The sequence below is a fragment of the Chiloscyllium plagiosum genome, chromosome 4 (assembly GCF_004010195.1).
Source record: "Chiloscyllium plagiosum isolate BGI_BamShark_2017 chromosome 4, ASM401019v2, whole genome shotgun sequence".
NCBI classification, from domain to species: domain Eukaryota; kingdom Metazoa; phylum Chordata; class Chondrichthyes; order Orectolobiformes; family Hemiscylliidae; genus Chiloscyllium; species Chiloscyllium plagiosum.
Window position 1 is genome coordinate 4,372,888 of NC_057713.1, and position 16,711 is coordinate 4,389,598.

The 16,711-nt window shown below is 45.6% G+C and overlaps 1 protein-coding gene across 7 annotated transcripts in view; it reads right to left on the minus strand.

Annotated features, from left to right (window-relative positions):
- ss18 (SS18 subunit of BAF chromatin remodeling complex) overlaps positions 1–16,711 on the minus strand; it is an 80,616-nt gene that overhangs the window by 22,791 nt on the left and 41,114 nt on the right. For 5 of the 7 annotated variants that reach the window (XR_006311341.1, XM_043687615.1, XM_043687620.1 and 2 more), the window contains 3 exons: positions 13,027–13,128; positions 4,565–4,657; positions 3,761–3,880 (listed from right to left, as the gene is read on the minus strand). Coding sequence is in view for 6 of the 7 variants with exons in the window: in XM_043687615.1 (XP_043543550.1) it covers positions 3,761–3,880; positions 4,565–4,657; positions 13,027–13,128 (315 nt within the window). In the remaining variant the exon portion in view is untranslated. The remainder of the gene's footprint in view (positions 1–3,760; positions 3,881–4,564; positions 4,658–13,026; positions 13,129–16,711) is intronic. The other 2 variants (XM_043687616.1, XM_043687621.1) reach the window with 2 other exon arrangements.

Here is a 16,711-nt window from a genome sequence, read left to right on the forward strand (position 1 = left end):
GTGGGCTAGTGTAGGTTAGGTGGGCTTGGATCGGCGCAACATCGAGGGCCAAAGGGCCTGTACTGCGCTGTATTTTTCTATGTTCTATGTTCTAATTCCTGTGTTGTTTGTATAGAGTGTCTGGATCCGCTGATCAAGTGTTTCAGTTTCTGCAGTAGTTTTTTCGCCAGTTTGTGTGATGGTGTCCCTGGTAGTGATACTATGGGTCTGAGTGGGATGTCTGGTTTGTGCACTTTAGGTAATCCATAGAACCTGGGGGTGTTGTTGCTTTCAGGTTTCATTCTTTGTAGGTCCGACCTGGTTATCTGTCCATTTTTTTGTAGGTTCCTCAGTGTGTTGTTTATCCTATTGGTGAGCTGTGGGGTGGGGTCAAACTCCCTCTTTTGGTAGGTGTTGGTATCTGCAAGTAGTTTTTGTGCTTTTTGGATGTCGTCTGCTTTGTCCAGAATGACCGTCATTCTGCCTTTGTCTGCTGGTAGTATGATACCAGACACTCTATACCATCAACACAGGAATTCTTGGACATCATCAGAAATATACACATAGACAAGGAAGAAACCATGGTCTCATTCGATGTCATGGCACTGTTCACCTCTATTGACAAAACCCTAGCCAGAGAAACAATAGCCAAGCTGCTGGACATACAGAACAGACAACAGAACGTGGAACCTATCAACAAAGACGGCATACTCAAACTACTGGACCTGTGCCTCACAACACACTTCACATTCAACAACCAAATATATGAACAAATCAACGGCACACCCATGGGCCCACCCATCTCTGGACTCTTAGCAGAAGCGGTAATGCAAAGATTAGAACAAACAGTCTGACCGGAAATTCAACCCAAACTCTGGGTCAGATAAGTTGATGACACCTTTGTAATCATTAAAAACACAGAAATAGAGAACACACACCGGATCATCAACTCCACACTCACAGGAATCCAATTCACTAGAGAGGAAGAAAAGGACAACCAACTCCCATTCCTAGACGTGATGGTACAGAGAACACCGAATGGAGAATTCACCACAAAGGTACACAGGAAAGCCACACACACACAGACCAAGTCCTGAACTATGAAAGCAACCATCACAACACATACAAAAGAAGTTGCATCAAGACACTATTCAAAAGCGCCACAACACACTGCAGTACACCAGAACAGCAAAAAGAGGAAGAAGAACACCTATACAATGTATTCGCCAAAAACTGATACCCACGCAATTTCATCAACAGATGCCTAAGGTAAAGACAACGGAACGAGGACATGCCACAACCCAAAGGACTAGCCACACTACCATACATCAAGAGCATTTCCAAACTGACAGCCAGACTAATGCGACCACTAGGACTCATAACAGCACACAAACCAACAGCCACTCTCAGACAACAACTCACCAGAACGAAGGACCCAATATCCAGCATGAGCAAAACCAACGTAGTGTACAAAATCCCATGCAAGGACTGCACAAAACACTACATAGGACAAACAGGAAGGCAGCTAATGATCCGCATCGATGAACACCAACTCGCCACGAAACAACACGACCAGCTATCCTTCGTAGCCACACACGCAGATGACAAGCAACATGAATTCGACTGGGACAACACTACTATTATAGGACAAGCCAAACAGAGAACAGCCAGGGAATTCCTAGAGGCATGGTACTCATCCACAGATTCAATCAATAAGCACCTCGACCTGGACCCAATATACTGGCCACTACTGCAGACAGCTGGAACTGACAGCCGGAAGCAGCAGATACAAACCACTACAAATGCCAGAGAAAACACCACAGAAGCGCTTCACAGGAGGCTCCCAAGCACTGAGGATGTCACCTGGACAGGGGACGAAACGTCTTGCAACACAAATTCCCAGCTCGGCGAACAGAACCACAACAACGAGCATCCGTGCTACAAATCTTCTCACAAACTTTGTAAACCTCTATAAGGTCACCCCTCAGCTTCCGACGCTCCAGGGAAAACAGCCCCAGCCTGTTCAGCCTCTCCCTGTAGCTCAAATCCTCCAACCCTGGCAACATCCTTGTAAATCTTTTCTGAACCCTTTCAAGTTTCACAACATCTTCCCGATAGGAAGGAGACCAGATCTTTACAGATACATGAATACTGTCAATGAGCGTGGTGCTGGAAAAGCACAGCCGGGCATGCAGCATCCAAGGAGCAGGAGAATTGACAGGGAATGGAGGAATACAGACTGCACGGAGACAGCAGGTTTTCAGTTTGGAAAGGCTTGGGGATTGGTGCAGACTTGGTGGGATGAAGGGCCTGTACTCACATTGGACTGTCCTTTGGTATGATTTTGATACGGCTGCCCTTTGGTTTGGCTGAGTGGGAGTGAAAGTAGAATTCAATGTGGGAAAAGGAGAGGTTCTGCTTAAGGAGAGCGCAGACAAAGCAGGGGGTACACACAGAAAATGGGAGGGTATTGGAGAAGGTTAGAAGGTGAGAGGGACTTCAGCATTAACAAGCCCCTGAAGGGAACAGGACAGCTAGATATGGTGGGAAAGGCAGCACACAGGACGCTTTATGTCATAGGATGAGGTACGGAATGGAAAAAACTGGGCGTCCAAGGCTGAAATTGTAGAAAATGGCAGTTTGACCACAGCCGGAGCTGTGTACACAGAGCTAGTCACTGCAATACAACAAGGGTGAGAGTTTCTCTGGAGAGGGGAGATTGACAAACACATGGCCAGGGAGGGGGAAATTAAATAGAGGTGCACAAAATAAGGAGGAGCTTGGGGAGACTGGGCATCCCTGAACAGAGAGGTCTATTAGCAGCGAGTACAGATTGAATCTGATTGGCAGAAGGATGAGAGGGGACAGCGGGGGCGAACGTTTTCTCCCAGGGGGTGGTGGGTGTCGGAAATTCACTGCCCAGTTTGGGGGTGGGGCCAGGAAGCTGGAATGACGCTGTGAAGACCTGGGTTCAATATTGCCCAGGATTCTGCTGTGTGGATCACTGAGGTCCATATGAACTAGAAGGCATTACGCTGGCCTGTGTACACGGTACTTCTTGATCAGTGCACAGAGCTGACAGAGAACATCCTACAATTAGAACGGGCGGCTAGTTTTATTTCCAGCACAATGGGCTGAACTGCCTCTTTCTGTGCCACAATATATCCATGGCACTATGAACCTGTTTGGCAAAATGGTCTATTTCGTCTATCCCACATAGAAAGGCAAGCAGAGTTGCAATGACTGAATAAGAACACTAGAACTAGGAGCAGGAGCAGGCCATTCGGTCCCTCGAGCCTGCTCCGCCATTCAATAAGATCATGACTGATCTTTTGGTGGACTCAGCTCCTGTCCTTTCACCATAACCCTTAATTCCTCTATTGTTCAAAAACCTATCTTTGCCTTAAAAACATTCAACGAGGTAGCATCAACTGCCTCACTGGGTAGAGAATTCCACAGATTCACAACCCTCTGGGTGAAGAAGCTCCTCCTCAACTCAGTCCGAAACCTGTTCCCCCTTATTTTGAGGCTATGCCCCCAGTTCTAGTTTCACCCACCAGTGGAAACAACCTCCCTGCTTCTATCTTATCTACTCCCTTCATCATTTTAGATGTTTCCATAAGATCCTCTCTCATTCTTCTAAATTCCAATGAGTACAGCCCCCTACTCAATCTCTCCTCAGAAAGCAACCCTCTCAATTGTGGAAGGCCACTTTGTGTTGTAGGATGCCACTTACCATTCAGTACCAGCATCTACTGCCTTTTTCTGTCTGGTTGCTTACCATAACCCTGCTGCTGGGTTGGATAGCCTTGTTGAGTTGAGTACTGCTGCTGTGGGTAGCCCTGTTGCTGAGGTGGTCCTTGCTGGTAGGTCTCTTGTTGTTGACTGTACTGCGAGTTACCTGCAAGAGGAGGGGGCACAGCAATAGCGTTAGCTCGACATTCTGCACAGGACGTTCTGCAGACACCCCGACAGAGGGGATGGAAACGCACGGGGTGCGGGATAAAGAAAGTTGGGGGGGGGGGAAGGGGAAAGAGAAGGAGACGTTTAAACAAGAGACAAGCGGAAGAGGAGGAAAAAGCCACAGAAATCCGGCAAGTCAAGCAACACAGAACTGCAGCTGGTCCGTAACCCTGCAAAAGAAAACGAAAAAAAGAGAGACGTTTACTGGGACGACACAAATAGAAGATGGCTAGACTACATGAGAAGAGAGGCACAATAAAAAAAGACACAGAAATTAAAATATCAGCAAGGTATTGACACATAGGCACTCCACACCAGAATATGGATCCGGGGATGTGTGTGTGTTAATCGTTTTAGGGTCTTTTCTATTAGGAGCAACACATAGGCTTCTTTTTATTTTCACAAAAAAAAAAGAGAAAAGTTAGGAATGTTAAGGCTATTTTTGTAAGCATTGGTAAGGCAATTAATTTGGAAGCTACTTTGACCCTGGGGATAAGCCAGCAACTACCGTTCTACAAGAGCTGTGCGGTGAGGTAATGATGAGTTTCTTTTGAGAAAGAAGTTTTTTTATCCAGGGATAAGGCATGTGTATATGCTTCCATGAAGGTATATGAGCATATACCTCCTTCGCAGTAGTGCTGTGAGGAATCCTCATAAGGCCTATCATAGCCTTGTTCAGGATACGATAGCTGATGGTAACTGTAGTCATTGGGCCCTACATCAAACAGGAAAAAAATTAATGGCCTTGCATCCGCAATCCTACAATATTTCAAAAGTTGAGACAAACTGTGCAAGGTAAAACTTCAACATTTCACCCCAAAGCCCAAAAGTTAATTTCTGAAAAAAGATGTTTTAGTGCACTTGAACTACAAATCAAATACCAAAACACAACAGGGCACCCAGGTCCCAACAATGTGCTGCTCACAAACAGGACACACCCGGTACGTGGGGCAATGATAGTTCACAGTTAGACCCTGGGGTATTGTATATTCCTGTAAAACCTATTGAGAGATTCATAGCTGGTCCTATTTTGTTTGTTTTTAAAGAAACGTTTTGTCTCACTTTTACAGTTCACAAAACAATCAAGTCAAGGTAAAGTCACTACATTCTTACCAGACCATAGGGCTGCTCCCTCATCAGAAAGACGCAGAGAGGGAAACAACTGGTGGGGGTTTAACCTGAGGGTCACCATGCCTCAGGCAAGGGGAGGGGTTGAAAAGGAGAGTCATTTATGGTCACCTCAGCTGGTAGGGGAATTAAACCCACACTGTTGGTATCACTGGGCATTGCAAACCAGCCATCCAGCCAACTGAGCTACAAGTACCAACTATACACAGACACATACAAGAAAAACCAGCAGACAACAGGGCAACAGAGAAAGTAAGAGGAAAGATCTTTGAAACCATTGTTCTTCACTTTCTTAGAGGGTCCCCGCAGGGATTCTTTTTTAACCAACTAAAAATTCACTTCTTCATCACACTTCATTTCTATAGTACCCAATTTAGAGTCTTAGAGATGTACAGCACAGTAACAGACCCTTCTGTCCAACTTGTCCATGTCGACCAGATATCCCAACCCAATCTAGTCCCATCTGCCAGCACCCAACCCATATCCCTCCAAACCCTTCCTATTCATATACCCATCCAAATGCCTTCCTTTTAAATGTTGCAATTGTACCAGCCTCTACCACTTCCTCTGGCAGCTTATTCCATACACGTACCACCCTCTGCTTGAAAAAGTTGCCCCTTAGGTCTCTTTTATATCTTTCCGCTCTCACTTTAAATCTATGTCCTTTAGTTCTGGACTCCCTGACCCCAGGGAAAAGACTTTGTATATTTACCCTATCCATGCCCCTCATGATTTTATAAACCTCTATAAGGTCATCCCTCAGCCTCCGACGCTCCAGGGAAATCAGCCCTAACCTATTCAGCTTCTCCCTATAGCTCAAATCCTCCAACCCTAACAACATCCTTGTACATCTTTGCTGAACCCTTTCAGGTTTCACAACATCTTTCATAGGAAGGAGACCAGAATTGCACACAATATTCTAAAACTGGCCTAACCAATATCCTGTACAGCCGCAACATGACCTCCCAACTTCTGTACTCAATACTCTGACAATAAAAGGAAAGCATACCAAACACCTTCAATTATTATCCTATCACCTTGCGACTCTACTTTCAAGGAGCTATGAACCTGCAGTCCAAGGTCTCTTTGATCAGAAACACTCCCTAGGATCATACCATTAAGTGTATAAGTCCTGCTAAGATTTGCTTTCCCAAAATGCAGCACCTCACATTTATCTAAATTAAATTCCATCTGCCATTCCTCATCCCATTGGCCCATCTGGTCCAGATCCTGCTGTAATCTGAGGTAACCCTCTTCACTGTCCACTACACCTCCGATTTTGGTTTCATCTGCAAACTTACAAACTGTACCTCTTATACTCGCATCCAAATCATTTATATGAATGCTGAAAAGTAGAGGGCCCAGCACTGATCCTTATGGCACTCCACTGGTCACAGGCCTCCAGTCTGAAAAACAACCCTCCACTACCACCCTCAGTCTTCTACCTTTGAGCCAGTTCTGTATCCAAATGGCTAGTTCTCCCTGTATTCCATGAGATCTAACCTTGCTAACCAGTCTCCCATGGAGAACCTTGTTGAACGCCTTACTGAAGTCCATATACATCGCGACTATTGCTCCGCTCTTATCAATACTCTGTTACTTATTCAAAAAAACTCAATCAAGTTTGTGAGACATGATTTCCCATGCACAAAACCATTCTGACTATCCCTAATCAGTCCTTGCCTTTCCAAATACATGTACATCCTGTCCCTCAGGATTCCCTCCAACAACTTGCCCACCACCGACGTCAGGCTCACCGGTCTATAATTCCCTGGCTTGACCTTACCACCTTCCTTAAACAGTGGCACCACGTTTGTCAACCTCCAGTCTTCGGGCACCTTACCTGTGATCATCGATGATACAAAACTCAGCAATTTGCCCAGCAATCACTTCCCTAACTTCCCTCAGAGTTCTAGGGTACACCTGACCAAGCCATGGGGATTTATCCACTTTTATGTGTTTCAAGACATCCAGCATTTCCTCCACTATAATATGGACATTTTTCAAAATGTCACCATCTATTTCCCCACATTCTATATCTTCCATATCCTTTTCCACAGTAAACACGGGTGGAAAATACTCGTTTAGTATCTCCCCCATCTCCTGCGGCTTCACACAAAGGCTGCCTTGCTGATCTTGAAGGGGCCCTATTCTCTCCCTAGTTACCCTTTTGACCTTAATGTATTTGTAAAAACCCTTTGGATTCTCTTGAACTCTATTCGCCAAACCTATTTCATGTCCCCTTTTTGCCCTCCTGATTTCTCTCTTAAGTATACTCCTACTGCCTTTATACTCTAAGGATTCACTTGATCTCTCCTGTCTATACCTGACATTTGCTGCCTCCTTTTCCTTAACCAAACCCACAATCTCTTTCAGCATTCCCTATACCTACCAGCCTTTCCTTTCACCCTGACAGGAATATACTTTCTCTGGATTCTCGTTATCGCATTTCTGAAGGCTTCCCATTTTCCAGCCGTCCCTTTACCTGCGAACATCTGCACCCAATCAGCTTTTGAAAGTTCTTGCCTAATACCGTCAAAATTAACCTCCCTCCAATTTAGAACTTCAACTTTTAGATCTGGTCTATCCTTTTCCAACACTATTTTAAAACTAATAGAATTATGGTCACTGGCCCCAAAGTGCTCCCCCACTGTCACCTCAGTCACCTGCCCTGCCTTATTTCCCAAAAGTAGGTCAAGTTTTGCACCTTCTCTAGTAGGTACATCTACATACTGAATCAGAAAAATTCCTTGTACATTTCTTTTTGCTTTTGCAAAAAGTCAAAGCAATTGAACATAGCAATAGAGCCATACAGCATGGACACAGACCCTTCGGTCCAATTCATCCATGTAGATCAGATACCTGAAATTAATCTCGTCCCATTTGCCAGCACTTGGCCCATATCCCTTTGAACCCTTCCTATTCATATACCCACCCAGATGCCTTTTAAATGCTGTAATTGTACCAGCCTCCACCACTTCCTCTGGCAGCTCCTTCCATACACGTACCACCCTCTAGATGAATACATTGCCCTTTAGGTCCCTTTGAAATCTTTCCCCTCTCACCTTAAATCTCTGCCCTCTAATTTTGGACTCCCCTACTCTGGTAAAAAGACCTTGGCTATTTACCCAATCCATGCTCCTCGTGATTATATAAACTTCTGAAAGATCACCCCTCAGCCTCTGATGCCCAGGGAAAATAGCCCCAACCTCTTCAGCTTTTCCCGGTCATTCAAACCCTCCATTCCCGGCAACATCTTTTCTGCAACGTTTCAAGTTTCACAAAATCTTTCCTACAGTGAGGGATATAAGATTCAAATCTTGGGACAATCACTTTCACGCTTATTGTGTGCGCTGTTTCAAAGAACCAGCAGAGGTATGAGGGGTCAAATGGCCTGCTCTCTGAGACTCTGATCTGATCCGTATCCACGTTACGGAAAATCGAACTTTCATTGCCAGAAATAACATGCATCCAGAGAGAGACTTGACAGTCAAAACAAATTCTCTGCAAAAGCATAAGAAAATAACATTGGATTCCCAGCCTCACAACTAGCTGTGGGTGGATTTGAAAACAAGTCAGAAATTTTAAAATCAGTTCGCTCAGCAGTAATGGGTAGTCACATGTTAAACACTGGCACTTTAATGAGTCCTGTGCATGGAGCAAATCTTTAAATAAATATTTTCAAAAATAAGTTGACACCATCCAGGATAAGCTGCCCACTTGATTGGCACCATACACACTTCCTCCACCACCGACACTCGATAGCTGCACCAATTACAAAAATGCACCAATTCACCAGAGCTCATTAGACAGCACCATCCAAACCCATGGCCACTTCCACCCAGAAAAAGATCATCTGTTCAGCCTCAAATTTACAGCAGAATATAGTAAGTGCTTCAGATTAATTCTAACCAAGGTTTGCGTAGCAAAACTTACTCCTTTTTAAATTCCAGCTGTCTAGATACAAAGGCTGACATTCCATTAGTCTTTCTGACTATTAATTTGTACCTGACAACTACAGTTTAGTAATCTGTGAACACCGACAGCAAAACGGCTCTTGAATCCCCTCGGATTGCAGTTTACAAGTTAAAAGATAATCACATCTGTCCTTTCTCATAGTTCACACTAAACGACATTCAAATCAAACTGTCATGCGTCTTGCCCAGTCAGTTAATTGATCACCACCACTTCCATTATTTTGTTGTTCCACCATCATTACTTACTACCTCACCTGTTTTTGTCAAATATACTTACTTAGCTCCCTAAGTAAGCAATAAATACAGATTGAACAGTGAAGGCCTCAGTACAGATCCTTGTGGAACATCACTGCACAACTCCTTCCAATTCAGGGTTTATAAAACTCATTCACGGGATGCAGGTGTCACTGTTTAAGGTATGTGGCTCAGTGGTTTAGCACTGCTGCCTCACAGTACCAGGGACCCGGGTTTAATTCCAGTCTCGGGTGACTGGCTGTGTGGAGTTTGCACGTTCTCCCTGTGTTGGTGTTGGTTTCCTCTGGGTGCTCTGGTTTCCTCCCACAGTCTGAAGATGTGCAGGTCAGGTGAATTGGCCATGCTAAATTGTCTGTAGTGTTCAGGGATGTGAAGGTTAGGTGCATTAGTTAGGGGTAAAGATAGAATAATAGATTCGGGGAATGGGTCTGGACGGGTTACTCATCAGAGGGTCAGTGTGGACCTGTTGGGCCAAATGGCCTGTTTCCACACTGTAGGGATTCTATGAGGTTGATTGATTTCTGACTACCAATGGGGTACATGGTTATGGAGAGGAGATGGGTAATAGCCAGTGATTGATCAGCCTCAAATGTACTGAATAATGGGGTAGGTGCAATGGGCTGAATGGCCTACTTATTTCTATGTTCAACAAATTCGATGGGAGACTAAGGTGGCTTTAGACAGGGTTTCCAAACTCTTGCATAAAGCATAATCTCAAGGCAGATGGGAAATAAATTCCACACAATTAGAGAGAAACCTGTTGCAGCTGCTGTTAAAATCGTTCTATTTTCCCTCTGCAATTTTTTTCAATTATCTTGGAGTTGAAGAGGTGGGTGAGATTGAAATTCAAAGTTTACTGCCTCCTGCGCAAACACACCCCACCCCCGCTCCTAATTCATTCTGTGAAGCGAACAATTGAAGATGGAAAATGTTCTTATTGGAAGCCACTGGCCATCCCTCACCTTGCATGTTGCCCAAGTGTGGTATGAAGACTGCTGAAATGCAAGGTAATTCCAACCTGCAACGTCATTATGCTAGGAGTGTCTTTGACATTAAGCAGCAACAGCAGCAGGATTGTTGCTTCAGTTAAAACATCTCATTCAAGCTAACACAGCAACCGCATTGAGGAAATAACTGCACATCTGATAACAGTATTTCATAGCACAACACACAGAGTCGGCCAGCACAGAAACAGTTTGGTCCAATCAGTCCGTGCCTAACATAATCCCAAACTAAACTAGTCCCACCTGCCCGCTCCTGGCCCGTATCCCTCTAAACCTTTCCTGTTCGCGTCTCTATCCAAATGTCTTTTGAATGCTGTAACTGCACCCGCAACCACCACTTCCTCAGGAAGTTCATTTTGTACACAAACCACCCTCTGTGCAAAACATTTGCCCCTCATGTAATTTTTAAATCACTCTCTTTTCACCTTAAAAAGCCTTGAAATCCCCCATCCAAGGAAAAGACACCTACCATTAACCCTGTCTAATCCCCTCATGATTTTATTAACCTCTATGAGGTCACCGGTCAACCTCCTACGCTCCAGTGAAAAAAAGCCCGAGAGTTTCTTTATAACTCAAACTGCTAAACCCGGCAACTTCCTGGTAAACCTCTTTTGGACCCTCTCTAACTTCATAACATTCTTTCTATAGCAGGATGACCAGAACTGGACACAGTATTCCAGAGATGCCTCACCAATGTCCTACACAACCTCAAAAGGATGCTCTGATCCTATACTCAAAGGACTAAGCAATGAAGGCAAGCTTGCCAAATGCCTTCTTAACCACCCTGTCTATTTGTGACATAAACTTGGTGAAATTTGACTCTCTAATTGTTAGCAACTGTTCCTTCAACATTTTATGTTTCATTAAATGACAATCTTGAACCTGTGATCATATAGTTAGGGAAAACCAAGGCATGTTGAATTTTAACAATATCTGAGGGAAGACAGTGAGATGTGGTCTATTAAAATGGCAGCACAGATACAGGCCATTCACTCCACTGCTCTTTGTGCTAATTGTACAACTTGTCACGCTCCCCTTGCTCTTTGCTCAGACATTTTTTCTTTTAATGTATGGACCCAAATCCCCAAAGGTAAAGGGAGTGGGTGGAAACTTGGCAGGCTGAGTATAAACTGGGTAAATATGAACTTTTCCACTTTGGCACAAAGAATAGAAAAGGTGTATTCTCCTAAAGTGGAGATAGAGATTGCAAAAGCCAGTGATAAGAGAGAGATCTGGGTACATGAATCACAAAAGGTCAATGTGTCCTGGAACGTAAATGCAACGGACAACTGCAGCAAGTAATGATGAAAGCTAACGGTATGTTGGCTGTCATTAAAAGGGAGATGGAACATAAAGTAGTAAGGTCCTGATAGAACTCTCCAGAGAACTGGTGCACTGAGACCACTGTGTATACTTTTAGTCTCCTTACTTCAGGGGTCACAGTCCAAGAATAATGGGTAAGTCATTCAGGACTGAAATGAGGAAGAATTTCTTCACTCAGAGTTGTGAATCTGTGGAATTCTCTCCCGCAGGAAGCTGGTGGGGCCAGCTCATTATAGATTCAAGAGGGAGCTGGACATCACCCTTGTGGCTAAAGGGATCAAGGGAAAGTGGGAAAATGGGATACTGGGATTGCATGATCAGTTACAAACATATTGAATGATGGAGCAGGTCCGAAGGGCCGAATGGCATGCTCCTGATCCTAGTTTCTATGTTTCTAGGACTATACAACAAATCTGTGCGGGAAGATTCTCACTCCTCCCTCTTGGTCTTTTGTCAATTTATCTACAATCCATTTCCTGTGGTGACTGACTCTCCAGCCAGCTAAAAACCCTGTTTATTCCATCATTCACCACAATCCAGCAGCCTCGGACAAAAACACAGCTAGTCATTAGCTTGCTAACCCAGAATACTAACTAACTCGGAAAACCTTCATTAGGCACTTGCCCTGGTCATAAAGTGGGAAAGCTTAGAAAGGGAGAGTTGACTTCTAAAAGGGGCTCACTTGCCCCAGGAAGACAAGACCTTGATGCGGTTTGTTGGGATAACCCCAGGACTGGAATTTCGAAGTTCCCCTTGGAAAGAAGGTCTTCGAGCTTTGGGATAATTAAACAGAGGTAGATTCCAACGATGGAGGGGTGCCCCTTGATTGGGGACCTGGCTGGTGAAGACACATTTGCCTGAACACGAGACGGAGAACGATTAGACTGAGGGAAGGGTAGTCAAGAGTGTGGTGCTGGAAACTCACAGCAGGTCTGGCAACATCCAAGGAGCAGGAGAATCAATGTTTTGGGCATAAGCATTTCCTGACAAAGAGTTTATACCCAAAACGTCGATTCTCCTGCTCCTCGGATGCTCCCTGACCGGCTGTGCTTTTCCAGCACCACACCCTCGACTCTGAACTCCAGCATCTGCAGTCCTCACTGTCGCCCGGAGGGAGGGATGGACTGGATAAGACCCATGGATAAAGAACTGTCAAAGATATCCTGACAGTGCGAGATGAAGTGGAGAAAGTTCAGACTGAATCTGTCTCTTTGCTGTGACAATCCACATAGCTGTATCCAATAAGCCAGACACACACACCCTACCCTCCGCCCAGCTGGGAGTGATCTACCACTGATATAGCTGTACAGAACACGTGAAGAACAGTGAGAATGAGAGTTACCTGCACGTATGCAACAGAACGCAGCAAGAACAAGGAGGTGATAGGTATATATTACCATCAGGATAATACTGCTGGTTCATGCTCTCTGGGGTCCCCTGTCCATGATTGAACTGGTCATTGTAGTAATCCTCCTGCCCTGCGTATTGCTGGAGAGGACCTAAAAGAAGACAGGGACAGTCTGACGTGAACTGCAGCCTTTTGTGTTTGGTATTTTCATTTCAGGAAGAGAAATATATACAAAGATATTTTGAGCTGATTAAAAACACCCTCGGATTTCTGAGCACACAACTGGCAAACATTCAACAGAATATAAATAGCCAACTACCCAGGTCTCCATAAGACACAGGAGCAGAAGCAGGCCATTCAGCCCATTGAGTCTGCTCCCCCATTCAATGAGATCATGGCTGGTCTGATAATCCTCAACTCCACTTTCCTGCCTTTCACCCCCCAACCCTTGATTCCCCTTCCTGATTAAAAATCTATGTCTCAGCCTTGAATATACTCAATGACCCAGCTTCGACAGCCCTCTGTGGTAAAGAATTCCACAGGTTCACTCTCCTCGGAGAGAAGAAATTCCTCCTCATCTCTGTCTTAGAATGGGGACTCCTTATCCTGCGATGAGACCCATTGGTCCTAGACTCCCCCACAAGGGGAAACAATCTTTCTTATGAAGTCCTATTGAATCTTTTGTTTCAATAAGGTCACCTCTCATTCATTTGAATTCCAGGCCCAACTTACTCAACCTCTCCTCATAAGACAGTCTCTCCATACCCGGGATCGGCCGAGTGAGCCTTCTCTGGACTGTCTCCAATGTCCATCTTTCCTTAGTCAAGGGGCAGAGTACTGTTCACATTATTCCAGCTGGTGTCTGATTAGTGCCTTGTATAGTCTTAGCAAAATCTCCCTACCTTTATACTCTATTCTCTTTGAAGTAAAGACCAACATTCCATTTACCTTGCCCACTATCCACTGAGCGTAGCTTTTTGGGATTCATGGACGAGGACTGAGAAGGTAGACTTGCTGTACAGGGTGTGCAACAAAGGGTCACAAGGCTGATACTGGGAAGGACAGCACCGTCAGATGAGGAGAGATTAGTTTGACTGGGCCCTGTATTCGCTCGAGTATAGAAGGATGAGAGGGGGATCTGATTGAAATGTGCAAAATTCTCGCAAGGCTGGACAGACTAGATACAGGGAGGGTGTTTCCCCCCTGGGTGGGGGAGTCTAGACCCGGGGACACAGTCTCAGGATACGGGGTAAACCATTTAGGACTCAGAGGGGGAAATATTTCTTCCCTCAGACAGGAGGGACTCTGTGGAATTCTGGAGGCTGGGGAGGCCAAGTCACTGAATATATTCCGGAAAGAGATTGACATATTTTTCGGTTACAAAAGACAACAAAGGGAATGGTGAGAAAAGCAGGAATTTGTCGTTGAGATAGAGGATCAGCCACGATCATACTGAATGGTGGAGCAGGCTCGAAGGGCTGAATGGCCCACAACTGCTCCTAGTTTCTCTGTTTCTAATGATCCCTGGATATCCAGAAAACACAGTCTCCTGACTTTCTCAGCGACAAGACAAATCACTTACAGATACCATAAAGGCGGCAAGTAAAAGCACACATGGGGTCACCCGTCTGTATATGCCAGTGTTGGACTGGAGTGGATAAGGACAGAAGTCACATGACACCAGGTTATAGTCCAACAGGTTTATTTGAAATCACAAGCTTTCAGAGCAGTGCTCCAAAAGAAGCACAGTCATGTGATTTTTGACTTTATGCAGGATTTGCATCTGAATAAAAAGATGATCCGCATGCAAATCACTTTCTTACAAATTGTTAATCTTCACAGACAGACAATCTTTCTGCGCAAGCACTTGAGACTTGACATATACTCCGACATCCACGCTGGTTATTTTTCTCAAATAAAACAATAAGTAAATAAAAGCTGGTCAGGAGATGTGTGTGTCACTTATTGGGCCAGCATTCTCTGCCTGTTCCCCAGTTACCCTTCTCAAATAATTATCAGCACCAACAGACAAAAATAAACTTCTTGGCCTTTTGGCTTAGAACAATGTGTAGCTCCTGAGGACCAGAGGAAGAGATTCTGCTCGAGGGCTGCAGATGCGACGCAGCAGACGTGTGCTGGCGGGGGAGAAACCACGGGGATCGTGTTGGGAGACGTTGGAGCTGCTGGAGATCATCACTGGATCGTGATTGGACGTTGGAGGATCGTTTGGTTGTGCTGACCTTGCTCTTGGTGGATCTTCATGCTGGCTTCGGCCTAACGCCAATTCAGGTACCAGCCAACCTCAGAGCTATGGCTGCAGCAGCCGCTCGCAGCCCTGGCCAGGGCATTCGCAACACAGTCAGGGTGACTGTGAAGAAGGTGGAGGAGCACACACTGGTCGATCGGACAGTGTTCGTGAAGATGATTTTGTTGGAGTGCTGCAGGTTTGAAGCAGCGGACATTGAGGAGCTCAAGAGGGACTACGCAGGTTGGAGAACCCTGAAGCCCCTCTTTGAGTCCCCAGCGGACTGGTGGGAAACAGTAAAAGGGAACATTAAGAGGTTCTTCATCCTCAAAAGGTGTTCAGGAGGTAAGAGAGAGGCGGGGAAAACTGTCCCAGCTCCAGGAAAGTATGCAGAACCTGCTCCTGCTGCAGATGATGGGGGTCGATGTCACGGAGGACCTCAAGGAGGTGAAGGGCCAGCAAGCCTCGCTCTTTGCCTCGGAGGCCTCCAAGATAATCTTCCGGTCCAGGGTCCGCTCGATGGAGCAGGACGAGACGTGCTCACGTTTCTTCTTCCAGAAGGTGCACAAAGAGAGCTCCATGCTCAGCAGCCTGAAGGAAGAAGATGGCTTGATAACGTCATCTCAGGCTGACGTCATCAGGATCAGTACATCCTTCTACGCCAGTCTGTATGACACGAAGCCGACCGACAGCACGGCCTCCCAGTCTTTCCTGTCCTCTATCACGGAGGTCTTAGACGACAGAACACGGGAGAGGCTGGACCAGCCACTATCTCTGGATGAGCTGACCAAGGCCCTCGAGTCCTTCGAAAAGAATAAAACTCCCGGAAACGACGGCTTACCGGTCGAGCTCTATTCCGCTCTGTGGGACTTGATTGGCCAGGACCTGCTGGAGGTGTATGTCAGTATGCTTCGGGCAGTTACCATGAGTGAATCCATGAGGAAAGGCATCAAAACCCTCATCTACAAGCGGAAGGGGGAGAGGGAGGAGCTCAAAAATTGGAGACCAATCTCACTGTTGAATGCGGATTACAAAATTCTGTCAAAGGTAATCGCCAACCGGGTCAGGTCTGCTCTGGGGTCGGTGATTCACCCTGACCAAACCTGTGCTGTTAGATTAGAGAAGATCGCTGAGAGCTCGCGCTCCTCAGGGATACGATCGCCTATGTGCAGGACAGAAGGGTTGGACACCTGCCTGATCAGCCTGGACCAGAATAAAGCCTTTGACAGGATATCACACACATGTATATGAGAGATGTTCTCTCCAAAATGGGCTTTGGGGAGGGAATCTGCAATTGGATCAGACTGCTCTACACCAACATTGTCAGTACAGTCTCAATCAACGGGTGGGAATCAGATAGCTTCCCAGTCAGATCTGGAGTCAGGCAGGGCTGCCCCCTCTCTCCTGCCTTGTTTGTGTGCTGCATAGAGCCATTTGCCAAGTCCATCAGGAAGGATGCGAGCCTGAGAGGGATGACTATTCCTGGCAG